This window comes from Mustela putorius, unplaced genomic scaffold (genome assembly GCF_011764305.1).
Source record: "Mustela putorius furo isolate JIRA1106 unplaced genomic scaffold, ASM1176430v1.1 tig00000253_pilon_pilon_pilon, whole genome shotgun sequence".
NCBI classification, from domain to species: Eukaryota; Metazoa; Chordata; class Mammalia; order Carnivora; family Mustelidae; genus Mustela; species Mustela putorius.
Genome location: NW_025421329.1, coordinates 2,866,060 through 2,886,803, shown reverse-complemented (window position 1 = coordinate 2,886,803; position 20,744 = coordinate 2,866,060). Strand labels below are relative to the sequence as shown.

At 38.5% G+C, this 20,744-nt stretch overlaps 1 protein-coding gene across 1 annotated transcript in view; it reads right to left on the bottom strand.

Moving 5' to 3' along the window:
• Positions 1 to 20,744, bottom strand: part of MACROD2 (mono-ADP ribosylhydrolase 2) — a 1,942,726-nt gene that overhangs the window by 82,609 nt on the left and 1,839,373 nt on the right. Inside the window, exon 13 of the mRNA XM_045078428.1 lies at positions 19,166 to 19,234. Within this exon, the coding sequence (XP_044934363.1) occupies positions 19,166 to 19,234 (69 nt within the window). The remainder of the gene's footprint in view (positions 1 to 19,165; positions 19,235 to 20,744) is intronic.

Here is a 20,744-nt window from a genome sequence, read left to right as displayed (position 1 = left end):
AAGTCTCAAAAGGGATGTGGAAAATGGAATCTTCCCTAAATGTTAGGTTCCCTTTCCCTATCCTAATTCTCTGGAGTTAATTTTCACTGATCCTTCAACTGTATCAAGGAGTCACAGTTTGGATGGCACAGATAAAGTCATGTTAAGGGAATCTGGGGTGATATCCAGAACAATAACTGGCATTGGACTCCACTAATCAGAATGGACATATCCACTGGGGCAGGGTCCTGGGGCCTGCTGGTGGGTCCCTGATAACAGGATAGCCATAAGAGTTCTCTGCCAAACACCATGGAAATATGTTGGCATTTTAGAAGCATCTGAAGCAGGCCTAGAGGGAACTGGCAGATGACTAGTTCTGCTTATACCACAGAACTATTGTGATAGTTTTCAAAAATGGTAGTGAGAACAGGTTACTAACCAACAGTCTCTGATGTTCTTATATTGGTGGGAAACAATGAGAGGTAGCTTTATTGTTATAGACCAAAAGATCTACAGTGTAAGGACTGAATAACCCTCCAACACACATCTGTGGTCACTTCTTGTTTTGAGGCCTTACTTGATAAAACACCACTTGCAAACAGAATCAGAGCCAATGTCAGATTAGTAGTATGTCTGTCTGGAACACTGCGTCATACTAAGGCCAGTGTCACAACCCTGGCCCCTCTGCTGTGCTCACACTTGGGTTCTACTGTTCCTTACATCACTGGTGAGGAAGACCCATCTGATGGAGGTGACTGAATGAGTAGCTGCAGCTAGTGGCCCGATGGCTCTCTGTGTTGTGAGATGTAAGGGGACATCTGTTCCAGAATAACCACTCTGTCACTCATCGTTCCCACAGAAGCAAGTCATCCTTTTGGGACTTGAAACTTCTTCCTTCGGGGACTTCTAAAAATGCTCTTCTTGATCTTCTTGGAAGGATCCTGCTTGAGGTCAGTTTGCTGTAATGACTTAATAATCAGATGGGTCTGGGGGCACCTGGGTGGCTCAGTGGGTTAAGCATCTGACTCTTGTTTTCGGCTCAGGTCATGATTTCATGGTCATGAGATGGAGCCTTGTGTGGGGCTCTGTGCTCAGCGGGGAGTCCGCTTGAGATTCTTCCCCTCTGCCCCTCCCTCTACTCTCTCTTTCAAGTACATAAATAAATCAATTAAAAAAATAATCAAATGTGTCTGATGTCAGCTGAGAATAAGAAGAGGTTGACACTGAGCAGAAACCATCAGTTGGGGAAGGGCCTTAATGAAACCGGGGATGCAGGAGAGCCTTAGGGCAGCTTACATTTCTCCTCAAGCTCAGAAAAGTACAAAACAGGTCACTTCCAGGAGAAACCTCTGTTATTTAGGAGGTACAACTGGGGAGGGGGATGCTGAATTACAGTGCATGCCATTTCCATCATAGAACACTTCCAAAAAAGGTTCATGATTTTTGAGGAAAAAAACCCTGGAATTGTCAACTTTTCATTGAAGATAAATAAAGAAAAGTGCAACATTCATGAAGTACACAGCTTGCCATACTGTCACAAATGGAACATCCTCGTGTAACCAGCATCAGCTCAAGAAACACAACAGACGCAGCTTCCTGGCAGCTCAGCTCATCCCCCCTTTCAACCATACCCCTCCCCCTCCCCAAATCACCACTCTGACTTGCGACAGCATTTATCTGTTGTCCCTGTTTTCAGACTTTATATAAATGGAATGGTACACAATACATGCTCTTCTCTGTCTGGTTTCCTTTGCTCCATATTACGTTGGCGAAATTCATTCATATGGTTGCTTGGGAAAGTGAATTTTAATTGCGCTAGGAAGGCTGGCCAAGTCAATAGATCCTGCAGTGAATCTTACTGGAAGAGTGAAAATAATGTTTTTTTTTTTTTTCCCCTTTTCAAATATCAAACATTCACTGCTTCCCCATACTTTGCCTTCAACTTATTTTTTCCTTAACCACAGCAGTTCTTAAGTATTAGCGTGCCCTAGGATCCCCCAGAGGGATTTTTAACGCACAGGATGCTGGTTGCCTCTCCCAGGGCATCCGATGGTGTAGGTCTGGGGTGAGGCCTGAGAGATTGCTTTTCTAAGAACATCGCAGGTGATGCTGGTCCTGCGGCTCCAGGGACCACTACTTAAGAACCGCCACTAAAACCTACTGCATTTGTGAACCAAAGCCCCATCTGCTTGCATGTCTCCTCTGTAGCTAAGTCAGCTTGCACTCAGAGGAGGATTTTAAAAATAAGTATCCTCAGATGGACCACCCACAGATTTTCCATTGCAGGGAGAGCAAGCACCTCATACCTGGTGAGGAAGGACACAGCTCCGAGAGGGGCTGAGTCTGTGAGAGGCAGATCAACAGTGAAGCTGGGAGAGCCATTTCAGACACTTCCTTTTTAACAGCGGATATACTGAATCTTACTGCTAAAAATCCGAACCTCCTTGAAGCTTCACATATACCCAGAAAAATAAAAAATCAAACAAAACAAAACAGAATGAAAACAAAAAACTTGCTCGAGTGTCAAGAAAGGCCCGGGTCATAGCACAGCTGCTTGTAATAAATCCTGCAGGCAAGAGCTCTTAAGGAATCAAGCTTCAAGGGGCTCCTGGGTGGCTCACTGGGTTAAGCCTCTGCCTTCGGCTCCGGTCATGATTTCAGGGTCCTGGGATCAAGACCTGCATCGGGCTCTGCGCTCAGTGGGGAGCCTGCTTCCCCCTCTCCCTCTGCCTGCCTCTCTGCCTACATGTGATCTCTGTCTGTCAAATAAATAAATAAAATCTTAAAAGAAAAAAAAAAAGAATCACGCTTCAAGACTAAAGTGAGGAGCCATCACTGCAACCTATTTCCTCAAAAGCTAATTCTAGACACTGTCCGGTACATTAGCCACCAGCCGCATGTGGCCAGTGAGTCCTCGCAAGGTGGCAAATCTGAATGACATGTTCTGTAAATGCAAAACATGTAACTGAGTCATACAGACTCAGTACAAAAAGATGCAGAATATATCATTATTAATTTTTATTTCAACTTCACATGAAATTATTGTATGTTGGATATAATTGTTAAATAAAATATATTTTTCTTATAATTTTTTTGAGGCTTTATTTATTTGAGAGAGAGAGTGTACATGCATGGTGGGGAGGGGCAGAGGGAAAGGGACAAGCAATCCCCGCTGAGCAAGGGAGCCCACAGTGGGACTAGATCCTGGCACTCTGGAATCATGACCTGAGCTGAAGGCAGATGCTTAACCAACTGAGCTTCCCAGGTGCCCTGTAAAATATATTATTAAAACAATTTTCACCTTTTGTTTTTTTATTCCTTAATGTAGCTACTAAAAAAATGTAAAATTATATATGTGGCTCATATTTATCTCCGTGGGATAGCATTGTTCTAGAGAACTTAGTATTACCTTGAGTTAGACAAATAACTAAAGACATGTTCATGTGAAGACTAAAGTTATGAAGATGGGAAACTGCATCTTGCCAGAGGATGGTCTATCAGAAACTAGAAATTCTAATTGGGCTTATAGAGAAGCACCTGCAAATGTTAATAGGGATAGCTGAGGAGAAGAAGAGTCTAATTAGGGATAATCAGAGAGGATGTTCTGAGAAGGAATTAGAGGAAGAAAGAGAATGATAAATTTGTAACAACCACCACACTAAAAAACTACTTAGAACCCAACAATATTTAATAGTTGAAAATTTTTGCTTTATATTGATTTGACCCAAACTTCTTAGTGTGAAATTCAGGGCTCTCATTTAGTGACTAATTAATGAGTGGATGGATGGATCTATCATGATACCATGTGGACCTATTCATCGTACCTAAAATAGGTTGTCTGATGTCCAACTCCCACTCTTTCATAGATGCTCTTCTCAATAAGAATAGCTTCTTTCTAATTTATTACCTTTGTACATCTTTCAGATCCCAGCTCAAATGCCATATTCTCTATCCTCATTTCACAGATAATCCCAAGCTAGAGATGCTCCTTGACTCCCAGCTCCTATAATATGTTTCAGTGTAATCCTTCCTTGGTACTTGTAATGCTTTGTCTCGTTGGTCAGCTGTCTTAGATGCTAACTATGTGGCCTCAGACCACTTACCTCCCCACACCATGCTTCTCTCTCCTTGTCTTCCCAATGCAATGACAGCTGCATTTATATCTTGGGTGAGAGTGGAATGAATGAAAACATGTAAAGTTCTTAGAATAGTACCTGGTGTATAACAAGGGTTAGATAAATATTAGCTGCTACTATTATTGTTCTCGCTGATACTGCCTATGTAACTACATATCTCCTTTTTCTGTCTAGATTATAACTTCCTTAAAGGGCAAGAACCGTATTTTCTTCTTTTTATTGCAGAAAGTCTTAGAAAGTTAAAACCCAATAAGTATCTCTTAATGGTGATAAAAACACCCATATATTTTAAAGCCTCATGTTTTAAAAAGATTTTATCCATTCATTTGACAGAGAAATGGTGGTGGTGGGGAGCAGAGGGAGAAGGACAAGCAGACTCTATGCTGAGTGCAGAGCCCGATGCACGACTCAATGCCACGACCCTGACTGAGACCATGACCATAACCTGAGAAGAAATCAAGAGCCAAGTGCCCAGCAGAATGAGCCCCAAGCCCCCAACACCCACGCTTTTTAACTGCTACTTGGTACTTTCTCTGGGCCAGACTGTGTACTAATCAGGGATAAAATGATCAACAACACAGACCCCCATGAAATTTAAGTTACAGTGGAGGGAGATGGACAAAGAGGTTTACAAAGTTACAGATAGCAGTAGGAATAATGAAGTGATAAGAGGGGCTTGGAATAAAGCTTTAGTAGAGAAAGGTTCCCCCTAAAAAGATGACCAGGGAAAGCCACCATGAGCATGAAGCATAGTGAGAGGAGAGAAGGTTCTGTGAGACAAAAATGGAGGGACAAGGAGAATTTGTCATGGTGCATCTTACAGTTACTTTTTTCACTTTTTACATTTTTTCCTTTATTACCTTGATGGAAGCACGCAGGTATTACAGGAATTTGTAATCTGTTTATTTTGCTTTCTCTGGTAATGGAAGTAAGCCTCAGGAGCTGTCACCTTTTACTTGACTTGAGAAATAAGATCACATTCAAGTATCATATATGATTATGACCATTTTTTTATCTATATAGGTTAGCTGACTCACAGAGGGTTCAAATATATACACTTGACCTTAGACTCATTAAAACCAGCTGTCTATATAACACAAATATTGAACTCCAAGACCAAATATAAGAAGATATCTGCCAACAGGAAAACCAATAAGCAAACTCGTGAATCAGAGTTCTGTTTGAGCCTCTGTCGAGCTATCTGCTCATTTTTTAGCACATGCAAAGACCCTGTTGTTCATGACAGGTGTCCGTTTTGAGGGAACCACTTTAAGTGTGATTATGGAATAAGGAAAGATACAAAAAATGAATAAAAATTATAGCATGATCCAACTTTAATATGGCACACAAAAATCCCAATATATTATTATTTAGAACTGGGCATTACTGTCTTTGGAATATAGCAGAGACCAGGTGGCGCAGTCAGTTGCGCATCTGACTCTTGATTGTGGCTGCGGTTGTGATCTCAGGATCCTGGCTCTATGCTCAGCAGGAAGTTTGCTTGAGAATTCTCTCTCTCCTTCTCCCTCTGCCCCTTGGTTGCCTCATTTACAAAATCAGGGACATAAAATAAAAATAATAATGACAATGACTGTAATAATAATAATACCACTCATCTCTAGGAGATACTGGGTACCTGTTCAACAAATCCATTTCCCTCATTTTAGTCACGTGGGAAGGAGAAGCCTGAAGGACTCAGGAAGATCTGTCCTGTAGCCAGGCGGGGCCAGGTGACTGAGTTCTGGTCAACAGAAAGTGGGCAGAAGTGCTGGGTGCTACTCTTCAGTCCCGCCATAAAAAAACCCCTGCTGTGTGCAAACCTTTTTCTCTCCTCTTTAGTTGCTGACTGGATGTCAAGACTCGGGACAACCTAGGGAGCTGCAGGCTGGAACTCACAAGCCTCCATCAGCTTGAGTCCCTGAATGACAGCTTGGAACCCTGCCTTCCACTGTGGACTTTTTGGACGTGAGAAAACACATGTCTCCTGACGTTTGTGTTACAGCAGCTAGCATTACCTAACTCATAGTCCATCTAAAAGAGTCACTGAAAGAGTTAAGAGAGATGATGACATTTGGGCATTATATTTTTCCGACTGCCATTTATTCAAATCTACCTAGTTAGGATCTCTGCGCAAAGCTCTTAGGACACACAATTTCTTTATTCATCTGAAAGCATTTTCAAAATAAAGGAAAAATTAGCAAAGATGACATGACATGACAGCAAAGATATTTTGAGGGGGAGGGGGAAGCATATAACTATTATTTTTTACATCTCACCTCCATTTTTTCCCTCTTGAAAAACTAGCAGAAAACTTGTGGAAACAACAGTCAAATCCAGTTTTCCAAGGGGGTGATAGCTTATGCTCAGGAAGATTTTTTTTCCTTTTATTATTTTCCTCCCAGAAATCATATTATGTGGTCTGATAAGAAGATAAAATCTTTGCAGTTGTAATTGTACTTAAAACAAAACAAACCAACCAGGGCATATGGTCACCTTATGGACCACAAGTAAATTCCTGGTTTCCTTACCCTTGATGAAGAAGAGAGATTGTAGAGTTGAAAGTATGGTTCAAAGAGGAGACCCATTAGGTAGGAGGAGGGGAAAGGAATTAAAGATAGAAAAATTGATGTTTCACGGAATAAAGTGGGGGCAGATTCTGCTAAGTTCTTTTGGCTAAACCTTGGGAGAAGTGCTAGAGAGGAAATGAGGAGGGGCTCAGACCGTGGACAAAAAATGTTGTCAAGAAGAGGAAGGCCTATGTGTGCAAAGGTTTGCTTCAGCAACTCCTGTCTTCCCATTGATCCTGGGAAATATTGATAGTAGGTAACACATGAGTAGCTGTAGATACAAGTTCTCTAGACTAGTCTACACTAGGACTTCTGGTTGGAAGGAAGTCTCAGAAAGCAGAAAACAGGAAGCAGGAAGTTGCAGGATGAGAAAATATGGTTGCTTTTCCCCGTGAAATTGAAAAGAGGGATCCAGAGACCCCTTAGAATGGTCTCAAGTCCGTAACTGTCTACTCTGAGGAAGAGGTCAACAGAAGTCAACCGAAGGGTTACTTCAACAGAAGTAAATATGGAGGGAATATTTAGAACTGATTCTCATACCACTGTTGGCATAGACAACATTTAGGGATAATTGGTAAACTGAAGGTATTTAATAGTTTTTGAAAGACTTCGATGAGTCTGCCACAATCACGGTAACATCCTAAATCATAGATCAAGCTGGGAGAAAGGCTGTCCCATACAGATTTATTTGGGTCTCAAAACACAGTGTGTGCACACGATATGTGTGTGTGCATATGTGTGTACATGTGTTGTTTTGTGTATGCACATGTGTATATGAGTGTTACTGTCCCTTCTGCCTGTCTTTCTACTTTAATTTAACACATCTGGCACAAAATGTCAGGGCAAATTTCCAAATGAAATAAAAAGACAAACTTTTCAGTAAATGCCAACGATGCTTGTTAGGAAACCTTGTCTTTGTACTTGATTAAAATACCTTCCAGTCTCTACCACTAGCTCGCCAATTATTACTTTCTTTTTGTTAGGGAATGCAGCAGTTCTGAGACACTCTCTGTCTTTCCCTCTGACTCGCTCTGTCTCTTGCAATAAATATACCCCCCGGGAACCGTGGTGGAAAGAAATAGATGACAATAAGAATCATTAGGAATGAGGCAGGACAACATATTTCTGCTCATGAAAATATCTATTGTCAAAAACTATGATAGGCTACATCCTTTTCTGAAACTTGGGAGAACGTTTTCTCAGTAACACTGTACTACCACAAATTTAAGAAACTCAGACCTCATTTTTTAAAAAGTAATTCCATCATTGCTTACTTTGTCTTATAATAGTGAGTATGATTTATTGAAATCAAAACTTTATGTTCCTTAACTCGTTTGGATAGAATGTGGACTTGTTTCCCAAACTATGTTTTGTTGGATTTAAAAATAGTCTACCTATAAATGAGTGAGAAGCAAACGTTTTTTAATGAGATTTGGTGAATTATTGTGGGAAATGCCATACGCTTCCACTTCACCAGACCTTCTCAGTGCCTGTGAGGATGTTGAGACAACTGAGAAAGCAGAGAAATCTGTAGAAACTACTCAACTTTGTCTAACCTTGTAGTTTCAAACATTTTGGCTATAGAAGTCTTTTTATAAGAACACTGATTAACATTCTGATGAATACTATAAAATTTAAACATGGGAATGTCTGAGCAAGAGCCCCATGATGTTGCTTGTGAATGTGGAGTCAATTCTTTAATATAACCTTCTCTAAGTGTCTTTGCTCACTTAGAATATGATCACGTCCCATTGCACACGAACCACTGTCAGATCTCTGTTGTTCAGGGTAGTCACATTCATGCAGTGGCCAAAGTACGTATCTTCAAAATTAATTTGAAATCCTTTCAAATTCCTTTAAAGTACAACATTTAGTTTTTTTTTTTTTTTTTTAAGATTTTATTTATTTATTTGACAGACAGAGATCACAAGTAGGCAGAGAGGCAGGCAGAGAGAGAGGAAGGGAAGGGAAGCAGAAAGCCTGATGCGGGGCTTAATCCCAGGACCCTGGGACCCTGACCTGAGCCGAAGGCAGAGGCTTTAACCACTGAGCCACCCTGGTGCCCCCAACATTTAGTTTTTAATTGAAATAGTAATGTATATGTGCTTTAAAAAAAAAAATCACTCCAAAACTTTTTCTTTCCTTAACCATGTCCATGTAAGGATAGAAGTGAACCCAGAAGTAGTCTGTGTTTACTGCTAATCTCTGATTTTTTATTGTATCTATTGTATTATACTAGGGTATAAAAAGGCACAAAATTCTCTTGAAGTCATACACCAGACCACCTCATGACCATTGGAAAATGTTGCTTTTCTCCATATAATGCTAGAACTAAAAGTTAGTTTCTCTCACTGAAAATATGTTATCATTGTGTAAAAGAAGGGAGCTGAGCTTTGTTTGCTTTTTTCTTCTTCCTCTTCCTCCTCCTCTTCTCCTCCTCCTGCTCCTCCTCCCCTCCCCCACCTTTTCCTCCCCTTCCCCCTTCTCCTCTTCCTTCCCCTCCTCCTCCTTCTTCATCTTCTTCCTCTTCCTCTTCATTGTCTTCTTCATCTTCTTCCTCTTCTTTGTCAGTTTATTTTGTTACTTTCTCTGAGGCACTTTGAGATGTACTCTAATGTGACCTGAATACTTTTTTTAATCTTTGGTAAATATAAATTTATTCCATTTATTTAAGGTAAAAAAAAAAGTAAAAACAAAAACAATTCATCCATTTTTCCCACTCACCATCCCCCACCTCTGGCAATCACTGTTTGTATCTATGAGCTCCATCTACCTTGGAGATATTGTGGATTTAGTTCCAGACCACTGCAATAAAGTGAATATTGCAATAAAGCAAGTTCAGTGAAGTTTTTGATTTCCCAGTGCATAAAAAGTTATGTTTGCACTACACTGTCATTTATTAAGTATGCAATAGCATTATGTCTAAAAAAACAATGTATTTACCTTAATTAAAAATACTTAATTGTTAAAAAAAAAAAAAGTTAAACATCACCTGAATTTGCAGCAACTCAGAATCTTTTTGTTGATGGAGGGTCTTGCCTCTAAGTTGATGTCTGCTGACTGACTAAGCTGACTAAGCTGGTAGTTGCTGAAGGCTGGGGTCACTGTGGCAATTTTTAAACTAACACAACAGTGAAATTTGCCATGTGGATTGACTCTTCCACAGACTGTTTCTGTCACATGTGACATCTTACCCACAATTGAACTTCTCTCAAAACTGGAATCAGTCTTCTTAACCCTACTATGCTTTATCAACTATATTTATGTGATATTCTAAATCCTTTGTTGTCATTTCATAAGTCTTCACCAGGAGTGGATTTCATTTCAGGAAACCACTTTTTTTTGTTCATCCATGAGAAGTGACTCCTCAGCCATTTAAGTCTTCTCATGAGATTACAGCAACTCAGATACATCTTCAGGCTCCACTTCTGGTTCTAGTTCTTTTGCTATTTCTACCACATCTGCAATTACTTCCTCCTCCAAAGTCCTGAATGCCTCCAAGTCATTCAGGAGGACTGGAATTAACTTCTTCCAATGTTGATATTTGGACCTCATGATATAATACTATTATCATCCTCATTTTACAGAGGAGGAGCTGAGGCACAATGTTAAAAAATTACCTAAAGTCACACAGCCGTGATATTGTGAATCCAAAATAAACTGAGGCTCATAAAGGCTGCATTACTTGCACCAAAGAACACAAAATTTTAGGGCTGTGAATCTGAAAATGGACCTCAGGATGCTCATACTAACTTAGACCTATTTGGACTTAAATTTAGGTCCAGTATTGTGTGTTGGGGAAAGGGGTTGCAACCCCATTCAAATAATCCCTATATCCTAATCTGATGATTTTGTTTCCAAGTCTCACTCATCAGATTTTTAGAAATGCTTCCCAAGACATCATAGAACTAAACTGAATGTTACCAATATATAATTACAGTCACACTTGATTTGAAAGAAAAATCATATATATATGAAAATATAATTGTAAGGCAACTGCTACTTGACTTCCAATAGCCACCTGAGAATATTTTAAACTGCAGTAGATAAAATATACTTTTAATACTAAAAAGAAGATAAATGATTTTATCTTTCACCCATTTAATCCAATTTAAAGCATATTTAATCAAAACATTAGAAAAGCTTATTGGAAAAGCTTTATCATAAATTAAGCATAAATAATGAGCTTTAACCATAGCAAATAATCTATATATATTTACCATTTAGAAGGAATTTATTTTGTTCTCTGATAGGGGAGAACTGTCCAAATGAAAGTGAAAAAACAGGGAAGTCTCTGCTTTGAATTTACCTTTGTGTTTTTCTAGCATGACATTTTGGGGAAAATTCATTTCTGAAAGAGGAAAATTATGAAAGGGAATTCCCTCTATTAGGACCATTAATAATAGTAATAAATATTTTGGCAAAATGGCCATGATATTAGGACAGTTATAAGTGGCTCATTTTCTACCATATGCTGTGTATATCCAATGTTGAGGATCTACTGTGCACAAGTCACTGTGTTGGGCTTGGAACAGGACATGCAAATGAATGAGACTGGGTTACCTGGTTTTCAGATATTGACATTCTAGTGAGTTAGAGAAGCCCTGTATATAACTAATATTGATACAAAGTGACAGTAAGTTTTGAAGTTTTACAAACAAATTGACAAGAAACTAGAAAGGACAGTTCACTATTGTGTGGAATGAAATGCAACGAGGAGGGGAGAAATCAAGAAAGGGGAAAATGTGCATGTCCTTCCGCTGCATCATCTAATATAATTCTTGTTATAAAAATATTTGCTCAGATAATTGTTGATGGAAAGAAGGAAGGAGAGAAAGGGAGGAAGGGAATGATGGAGTAAATGACTCCTGAACAGATAAGATATTGGAAATGAATCTTTGAATCTTAAAGAAAACAGATGTGAAAGATCCAAGGTAGAACTTTGTACAGCAGTGGGGTTTGGGAAACCGCACACATGTGAGTTGGGTTACACAGTGGGATATGTGCAGATATAGAGCCAGACTATATGGTAAGATCATAAATATTATACAAAGGAGTTTGGACTTTATATCTGGTGGGGTAGATGGGAGATTTCTATGAACACATTTCATCATAGGACCGGTTGCAATGTGGACCAAGTAAGTAGGCTCCAAACTCCCCTTGCTTTTGCCTCAAGCTCACTGTCCTACTCACCTTGTTTGGGTCTTTCGCATGCTGCTGACTACTCTGGACCTATCTGCATCCCTCCTCACTCAGGCAAGGAATATCTCTGGCTCCAAATGCATGATGTGGGAAGAAGCATGGTATCATGGACAAAACATGGGCTTTGGGTTTAAGCAGACTTTGTTTCCAAATTCTGGTTCTACCTTTGGGGTAACCAGAACTGTTTCTTAAACTTTTGGAGCCACAGTTATCTGCAAATTTGGAATAATAATCCTGACGTTTTAAAAGTAAGAGATATTATTTTCCAACGACTGAACTGGCAAATATTAGAAAACAACGAAAATCACAATTGCCAATGGAAATACCAATTGTTACAGCCTTTTGGGAAAACATTTTGGCAGTATCTATTAAAAACACATACTCCACAAAGGAAGAACTCACACTCTTGGAATCTTTCCCATACAAATAAAAGCACTGCTTATAAGGATATATGGGCAACGACATCTATATAGCATTGTTTGTATGGCAATAAAGTGGGGAAAAAGTGCTCCCTCATCACAGAAGAATGGCTGAATAAATTATAGTACTTCCAAGCCATGGGATATCACAGGAGCTTTAAGATGGATGAATTAGATCTACACAAAATGACTCAGAGGGATTTCTACAAAGTTTTGCTGCCTACAACAAAACCAGATTCAGAAAAGTATGTAGAAGGTGATACAATATTTATAAAAGAAGTTTATAAATATATATTAACCATGGATAAAATGTTTGAGCTCCCACTGTATATCAGGCTCTCCTGACATGTATAAATGGATTGACTCAATGTTTAGTATTCTGTGATGGATGTGTTATTATAATTCCTAGTTTCCCAATGAGGGAAGTGAGGTGCAGAGACAAAGAACTTGCCCAAAGTCAGACAGGTCATGGTAGAGCTGGAGTCTGAACTCCAGAAGTTGGGATAAAACAATATAATTATATATACTTAATTATACTTAAGTATAATTAAATATACTTAATCAGTACATTTTACTCACTGAATTATTGGAAGGTGGGAAGTAAGCAAACAAGAAAAAAGAGGAAGTTGTATTAAAATCACACATTATATGATCAACTTAAGTAAAATTTTGTGTGGGTGCCTATATCCAGAAAATGATACACAAAAGGATGGACTGCCCTCCAAATGTGAATGTTAGTAATCTCAGGGCGCTGTGATAGCTTATGTTTTAAAAATTCTATTCCATATACTGTCTTTGGTGATTCAAATTTTTTTTTTACAATAAATATACAATTATTTAAAGAATCAAAAGAGGAGTAAACTCTATTCATTGTAGAAAAGACAAAGATTTGCATGCATTTCCATATATTGCATTTTTTTTTAACAAAAATGATCATGAACATTTACTAAGTTAAAGGATATTCCTGACCAGAACAGAATTTAAAGCTGAAAATGAAGAAATGACTCAAATGAAGAAGGGAAAGTAACTTATAAATATTCATTCATTGGGATGCACAATTAAGTAATGTTAGACTATCAAAACACATGGAAATAATTTCACAATCTACGTTGTATTTATAAGACAGTTTCAGACACCTGGGTGGCTCAGTCAGTTGAGCATTTGGCTCTTGGTTTCTGCTCAGTCATGATCTCAGGGTTATGAGATCAAGCCCTGCATTGGACTCCGCACAGAGTCAGCTTGGGATCTCTCTCTCCCACTCCCTCCCCTTCTCCTCCTGCTTGTGCTAGCTCTCTCTCTCTCTCTCTCTCTGAAATCAATAAATAATGCTCTAAAAATCTATCTATCTATCTATCTATCTATCATCTATCTATGTATCCATCTATCTATCCATAGCAATCTAGAAACAGACAAAGTTTATATATCCACATATTATATATGTTTGTTTCTAGGATCAAGATTATGGATGATATTTTTCATTTCTATTTTGCTTGTTTTTTTCGCATATAATAAACACCCATTACTGTTAAAATAAGAAAATAAATGTAAGCAATAAAAATATTTTAACATTTTCCCAAGTAAATTTAAAAAAATGAGGAATTTATTCTAAGGAACTGATCATAGAAATACACAGAGATTTATTTAAAATCTATGCACTGCATTTCCTTATTATTTATAATAGAGAGAAAACTGTAAATAACAAAATAATCTAACATTAGAATACCGGCTGTGTAAATTCTCAGACAACCATATGATGAAATATTATGCCTCCAATAAAAATCATGTCTTTGAGGAATATTTAAAGACACGGGAAAATATTCATGGTGCACTGTTAACTAAAAAATCAGAATGAGGAATATTTTTTCATAATTTATTTCTTAAAGGGAAAATGGTCATAGGCTTTTCCCTTTTATGTTTCCCTGCATTTTCAAATAGTTTCAAATTTTTTTCTTATAGGCAGAAAAAAGAAATAGTTGTTATATTAAAAATAGAATAAAATGCTATCTTTGGAGGGGATTATCGAAATGTAAATACCACTTCAATATCAGCTGGGAATAAATAGTAATAAAGTTGTTTTCCTCTCCCCCACTACACAGATACACATTTTTCTCTTGCTTATGAATCTTGGGTTACCCTTTCATGAAATGAAGAATACATTGTACATAAATGTAAAACATTGAGTGCCAGAGACACTCCATACATCTTAGTTCTTTCCCCTTCACTGAGCTGCCAGAGGGCGATGACTTTGATTCCACACTTCAGACTCTTAAAATCCATGTGATAACTCAGGTGTTACAGTATATCCAGAAACTCTACCAACGCAGATCCAAGACAGGGGGCAGCTCTGTCCCACCATGTCAGAACCCTTAGTAGGGGGCTGACAAACACCAAGAATAGAACAAAAGCCTGAAAAAAATTAGACTGCAGAAGCCCAAGAGGAATTTCATGGGTGGTACAATGTTTTCTTTCCCTGCAATGATTTAGACAGGAGGAATAACTTGGCCAGGATTGGGAACCAACCTCATTTGGCCAGGCTTCCAGGGACCGCTGGCTGGGGACATGTATGGTCATCTCTGGCACACACCCGACTCCACTTCCTCATACATAACTTCATCATTTCTCTTTTGTTCTCCTTGCAGAGCTGACTCCTGTTCGAGCATTGCTCTCATTTTACAGAAATCGTGACTTTGAGGGTGTCTGCCACCAGATTAAGGGTTAAGAAATCCTTCGCCAGGTGATATCGCACTTCATAAACACCCAAACATCCATGATGGGACTTACAGAGCTCCAAAGGAATACAAGCTCGGGCGTGCATGCACCTGAGTATTAATTGATTTTTCTTTTAATATTAATGAGCATATGATTTGGTCTAGTTGACCTTCAAATTCAAATTAAGTACTGATTAAATAATAAGACAGGAGGATTGGGATGTGTTGAAACAGCACTTTTTTCTTCCCCCTCCGGGAAAGTACCTTGGCCTTGGCCGTGAGTAAGGATGAGCTATTAAGAGGGTTGAGACAACTAGCACAGAGAGTTCTCCTTGAATTAAGAATAACTATATCTTAAATAATAGTGATAATAATAATAAAAATAAAAACTCTGCAGAAGTTTCAACCAGAGCACTTGATATTCCTGGCATAAAGTTTACTCCTGTGTTTATCCTCCCCTTCATCGGAATGCCTCCTCATTTGTTGGTTTATAAGCCTTAACATTTGTCATCTCAGGTTTGTTTTTAAGGATTTCAAGTATAAACCACCGTTAAATAAACAGAATATTTTTACCAGTAGAGAAAGAACTCCCTCGAGAGATAAGTACATGTCTGTTTTTAACTAACTTAAGAACTCCTATGAACCTACAGATATTTTCTCAGACCAGCTTTACCTTGGAGTGCATTTCAGTTCAGTCCTGGCTGCTGCATCCCTGGCATCCCCGCACTCTGGGGATGAATTATTCATCAACATTCCTCCTCCTCGCATTTCAGCCTCCCAACTCGACTCCTGCCCACCCGAGGTCTGTAATGAGTCATTGGGAACAGGTGCCTTCAGTCTGTAGTGCACAATCTAGCTCTTGATCCAACAGCCAATCAGTTGTACCTCCTTCTGTTAGCAGCGTGCATTGTTCCCAGTTATGTGGAGTAAATGGGCAATGAACATCCATTCTCGGTACCCAGTGGGAAATATGTCTAGAACATTTGAACAAAATCGCTGGCACGGAAGACACCCCAGAAGACACTTTCTCTTGAAATCCAACTTTCACGGACCTATTTTAATTTTTTAAAAGTCTCCTATCCCAAACAATGTGACATCAGCCCGCTCACTTTTTGTTGGCTTGTTCTCAGTCCTCGCAGTTTAGAAGACACTAATTTTCTGGGCGAACGAAAGTTACAAATGTAAACCCAGCTAATCAACAAGGAAAGTGAGGAATAACTGGTGAGTCTCCAAATTTGGGGGAATTATTTTGGAGGGAGAGAGAGAGAGAAGGAGAGCGAAGGTCAGTCCATAATATCAGCGATTCTAAAACCCAAGAAGATGCTGGGTCAAGATCTAAGTTTGGAAGCAAAGGCAAGAAAGCAAGGGCTCCTTCAGGTCCTTTGGTCAGCAAAAATATTCTGCCATTTAAACTGGAGACCTTAACAAGCATTTTTTATAAGCGATCTTAAAACTACAGAGCTCACAAATAGCCCAAGTGTCACCAAGGAAGAGCTATATTTCTGCATAAAAGCTAATAATGGCGAATGCTTGAAATGAATCTTCAACACATGTTACTGCCTTCTAATCTCAACTTGATCTCCGTCTTGGGAGGATTTTAATGGCAAATTCATTTCTTTTTTGTGCCAAGCTATGTATATGTCAGTCAAGATGCCAGTTCCACATGCATTAGACACTTGGTCTGAGTTTTGTACTGACTGATAATCAATCAAAAAAACAGTGTTCTCGTGTATATGCTATTTCAGAAGGAAGAGGCAAAAATCCTATCTTCTGTGTTCTATTTTTAATTGCAACTGGACTACATGTTAATGTGGATTCGAAAACACGTTTCCCCAAGATCAAAAGGTTAATGGATATTAACAGTTTATTTCAGTAAAATCCCTAAAACTTCACATTTAATCTTCCTAGGGAATTGCATTTGTGATACGTGACAGAACTTGTTGGAGTCACCACCACTAAAAGTTTCACATTAAAAAAAAAAAAGTAAAAGTATTCTGAGAAATTGATCCTGGCATGAGCAATTAATGGTGTGAGATCCTAAAAGCATCAAGAAATATCACAAACAGTGTTTCTACAAAGGTGTAATATCTCCAAACCAAACAGCTCAACAGGAAAAAATCTCAGCTTGAAGTACTTAAAGTAGACGATCTCTGTTTCCTAAACTCTGCCATTCAAATTCATGACATTAAAATTTTTTATCATAAGCTAAATGACTAGAATATCCAAAATTATTTGCCTAAGATGAACACCACTTTCTGTCTTTCCAGTGTGACTGAGTCAGGTTTATTTCTCTCTCTAAGATAACCCGGGGTTTCTTATCAGAACCTATGTGGATATCTATGTTATTACATTTTTAGATATAAAAAATGGCTTTAGAACCAGAGAGGTAAGAACACATGTCTGAGTAATATGAAGGGGAGAATTAAGGGATTCATTTAAAAAGTGGCAATGATCAAAAAAAGAACCACTGAAAATGACAGTGTGGTATATGCTCGTTGGGTAACACAGTTCCCCCTTCAGGAATGAAGAATTTAATCTCATTCATAATAATAATGAGAATAAATGAAGAATTTATTCTCAGGTGCATGCAGCCCTCATTCATCTCAGGTAATCAAGATTACCTCAATGGAAGACCTCTGCCTCATGTAAGGCCATGCCCCCTTCCCAAGGTAACCAATATCGGGTGACTTATCAATGGAAGGTCTTACTCAGCTGACTCTTTCACCCCAGATGAGACATCTCAGAAGGGTCATGTTATCCTCAGACTAGCTGTGGCTTCTGTTGATAATGCCTTTCAGCTCAACTTCCCTCTCTACCCAGTTCTGCTTTGACCCTTTCTCTTTCATAGGTGTTGATTCCAAGAGCTCTCCCTAATAAATGTTTGTTTCCTAACCTCCATCACAGAGTCTGTCTTTGGAGAGTCCAATCTGTACACATGCCAGGTGAAAAGTTTGAGCAATTGACAGTATATGGTATTTTTTCAAGATAGATACTATTGTTTTCACTCCACAGAGGAGAAAACAAAAGTATAAAGAGGTTAATTACTTGTCATTACTTGTTAATTCCTTTAGTTACTTGTCAAAGGTTACATCGATTTTGAGTGGCAGAGACAGGATTTAAGCTTCAACCATCTAGCCCCAGAGTTGACAATGTTAGCAACTACTCTCATGACACAAGACACCTTATTTAGGAAAACCCATATACCAGACAACATAAAATGAAAGGAATTAGGCAAACAACTGAGTATTAAAATTGTAAAATGACTTTGATTTTCTAAATAGTGGTTCAAGGAATAGCAAGTATCAATGTCAAGTATAGATCTATTTTCGTATCACTCCAAACTAAAACAAATGCATCCAGCATATTTATCTAAAAGTTCCAAGTAGCTTACATGGGTTTACCAGACGCCCATTTGTATAAATACAACAATCTAGTCTATAGAGGGGCTTTTAATAGCTACCAATGACAGATATAAAATAATATTACCTTTTTGTTTGGAGACAGTTAATCAGGGTGAGAGAAAAGAAAGGGCTATTACATTTTCCTTCAGATAATTTTTTCAACTGTATCATCTGCACATGAATGTCCCCACTATTTCTCCCTCAAATTTGTCCCTAGAGTTTAAATGTGATTTTCCTTCACTTTTTTCTTCTCCTTGGGGATACCTGGGTGTGCAACATTTTCTCATAGTAACTGTTCATAGAATGAGGGATGATCCTCCCACCAAAGATTTATTTCTATAGAATGCTTTCAACAAATTTTCTCTCTTACCATGTCTGGATAATGGAGCCCCCAGTAGGTGGTTTCCAAATGCCGCTCCTTTGTACTTATTCCTAATGAGTAGCTGTAAACAGCAGAACTGCCTAATTCTGGTGTTTCAAATAGGCAATCTTCCTTGAACATAATTTCTTTGATTATTTTTCCTACTTAATAAAGAGTTACTTTTCAGAGGAACAAATGTAAATGTATATATAAATTCTGAAAGGGCAGATACAGAATAAAACTGAGTGGCCAGGATATTTGATTGTGTTGGAAATAGAGGTGCTTGAAGAGAATTAGATAGATTTGCTCACTGCTTCATTTCCCCACAAAAACAAAATCCAAATGGTCTTCCATGAGTTTGTGAGTTTTCGATGTAGTAAGTGGTCTCATACCTTCATCTTTACACACTTGAGCAGCCTCTTCTGAAGCAGGGTTGGGCCCAGTTGCAGCATTGACGCCATCTATACAGCAGAAAGAGAAACATGGCCTCAGAGTCAATATTGTCAAGATGGAGTTTCTCTGGCTGTGGCATGTCCATCTCCACTGGAAGTGTGAACCTGTTTAATGCTCTAATACACTGGGTGCCCTTCGAAGGGTCTAGGACTTGTGACTCTCTTTTATAACCAACGGACAGGAATCTTCCACTAAACCAGAACCCAATGACAACAAACTACTTTTTGGTGAGGAATACTCTTCACTGGTCTTATTATGCTTTGGCATTTTGCTTTTTCCCTACCTCTAGAAGAAGGGTACATTTCTTTTAGTGAAAGATTGTGAAAACATATCCTTGCAAGTCTCCACAAAGTGCTTTTATATGTGTGTGTTTAAAGTTTGGTTTTTCTTAGCACAGCATTTCTGCTCTGTTATGTCAGGTTGTCAAACTGCATGGAGCATGGCTGATGGCTGTCAGAGCAGAGGCCCAAGAGAAGGGGATCATTTGCAGGAGAGCACCAAAAGCCATTTGGAGATGTCACATCACCCAAGCATACAGTGGGGGCTAAGGAACTTGGAGGTCCTTGTCCCCCTCATAATGGTAATGAACCTCATCAGAGTTGATCTTTCCCCTCAGTATCGTAAGTATATGATACGATGACTCCACTCGTATCTAGCTTCCAGGATAATAGATAATTAACTTACTAACATTAAAATAGTAAATTTATATATGGATTTTCAAAGTCACTTGGAATGGTTAATATTTCACAATTGAAGAAGGAATTGAAAAGGAATATACATGTAGTAATGTAGTAACAAGGTTATGGAACTCAGGAGAATTCACACACCCATGACAATTAATATTTGAAGACAAATTGCATTTTTCTAGCAGCTCTTTCCTTCTTAATGCATAGGACTATAACTTTCAGGTCGTGTCTCTATTGGAAGAGAGAATGAAATTTTTAGTAGAGGAATAATTGGAGAGGATAAATCACTTTCTTTTGGTAGGTGACAATTGCCTATAAAAAGAAAAAAACAAACAAAAGACTATTAACTTTCCCTTGGTGTTACATCTTCCCATTTGCCCTTCCTTTCACAGTACAACTCCTTAAAAGTGCCGTCTGTGTTATTGTTCTGTACTTTCTCACTTCATAGTCTCCCCATAACCCACTCCATTGGCTCCAGTACCCCTCTGAGGATTTTCTGAGAAAAGATGCCAATGACTTCCCTTTGTGAAATCCAGTGATCATTTCTCTTTCTCACCTTACTTAATTTCTCAGTAGAATTTCACAGTCTTAACTCTTCTTTGTAAAACACTTTCTTTCTCTATTCTGTTGCCGCCTATCTGGAAGTCTTGGTGTCCCGAGCCCACTGTTTCCTTTATTTACATGCTCTTTCTAGTGAATCTCACCCAGAACCATGATTTTATCTTATTAAAAAAATTTTTTTTTTCAGAACCATGATTTTAAATCTCGTTTATATGCCATGTGAATCTCAAATCTGTATCTCGGTCAACATCTCTCTAGAATCATTATCTAA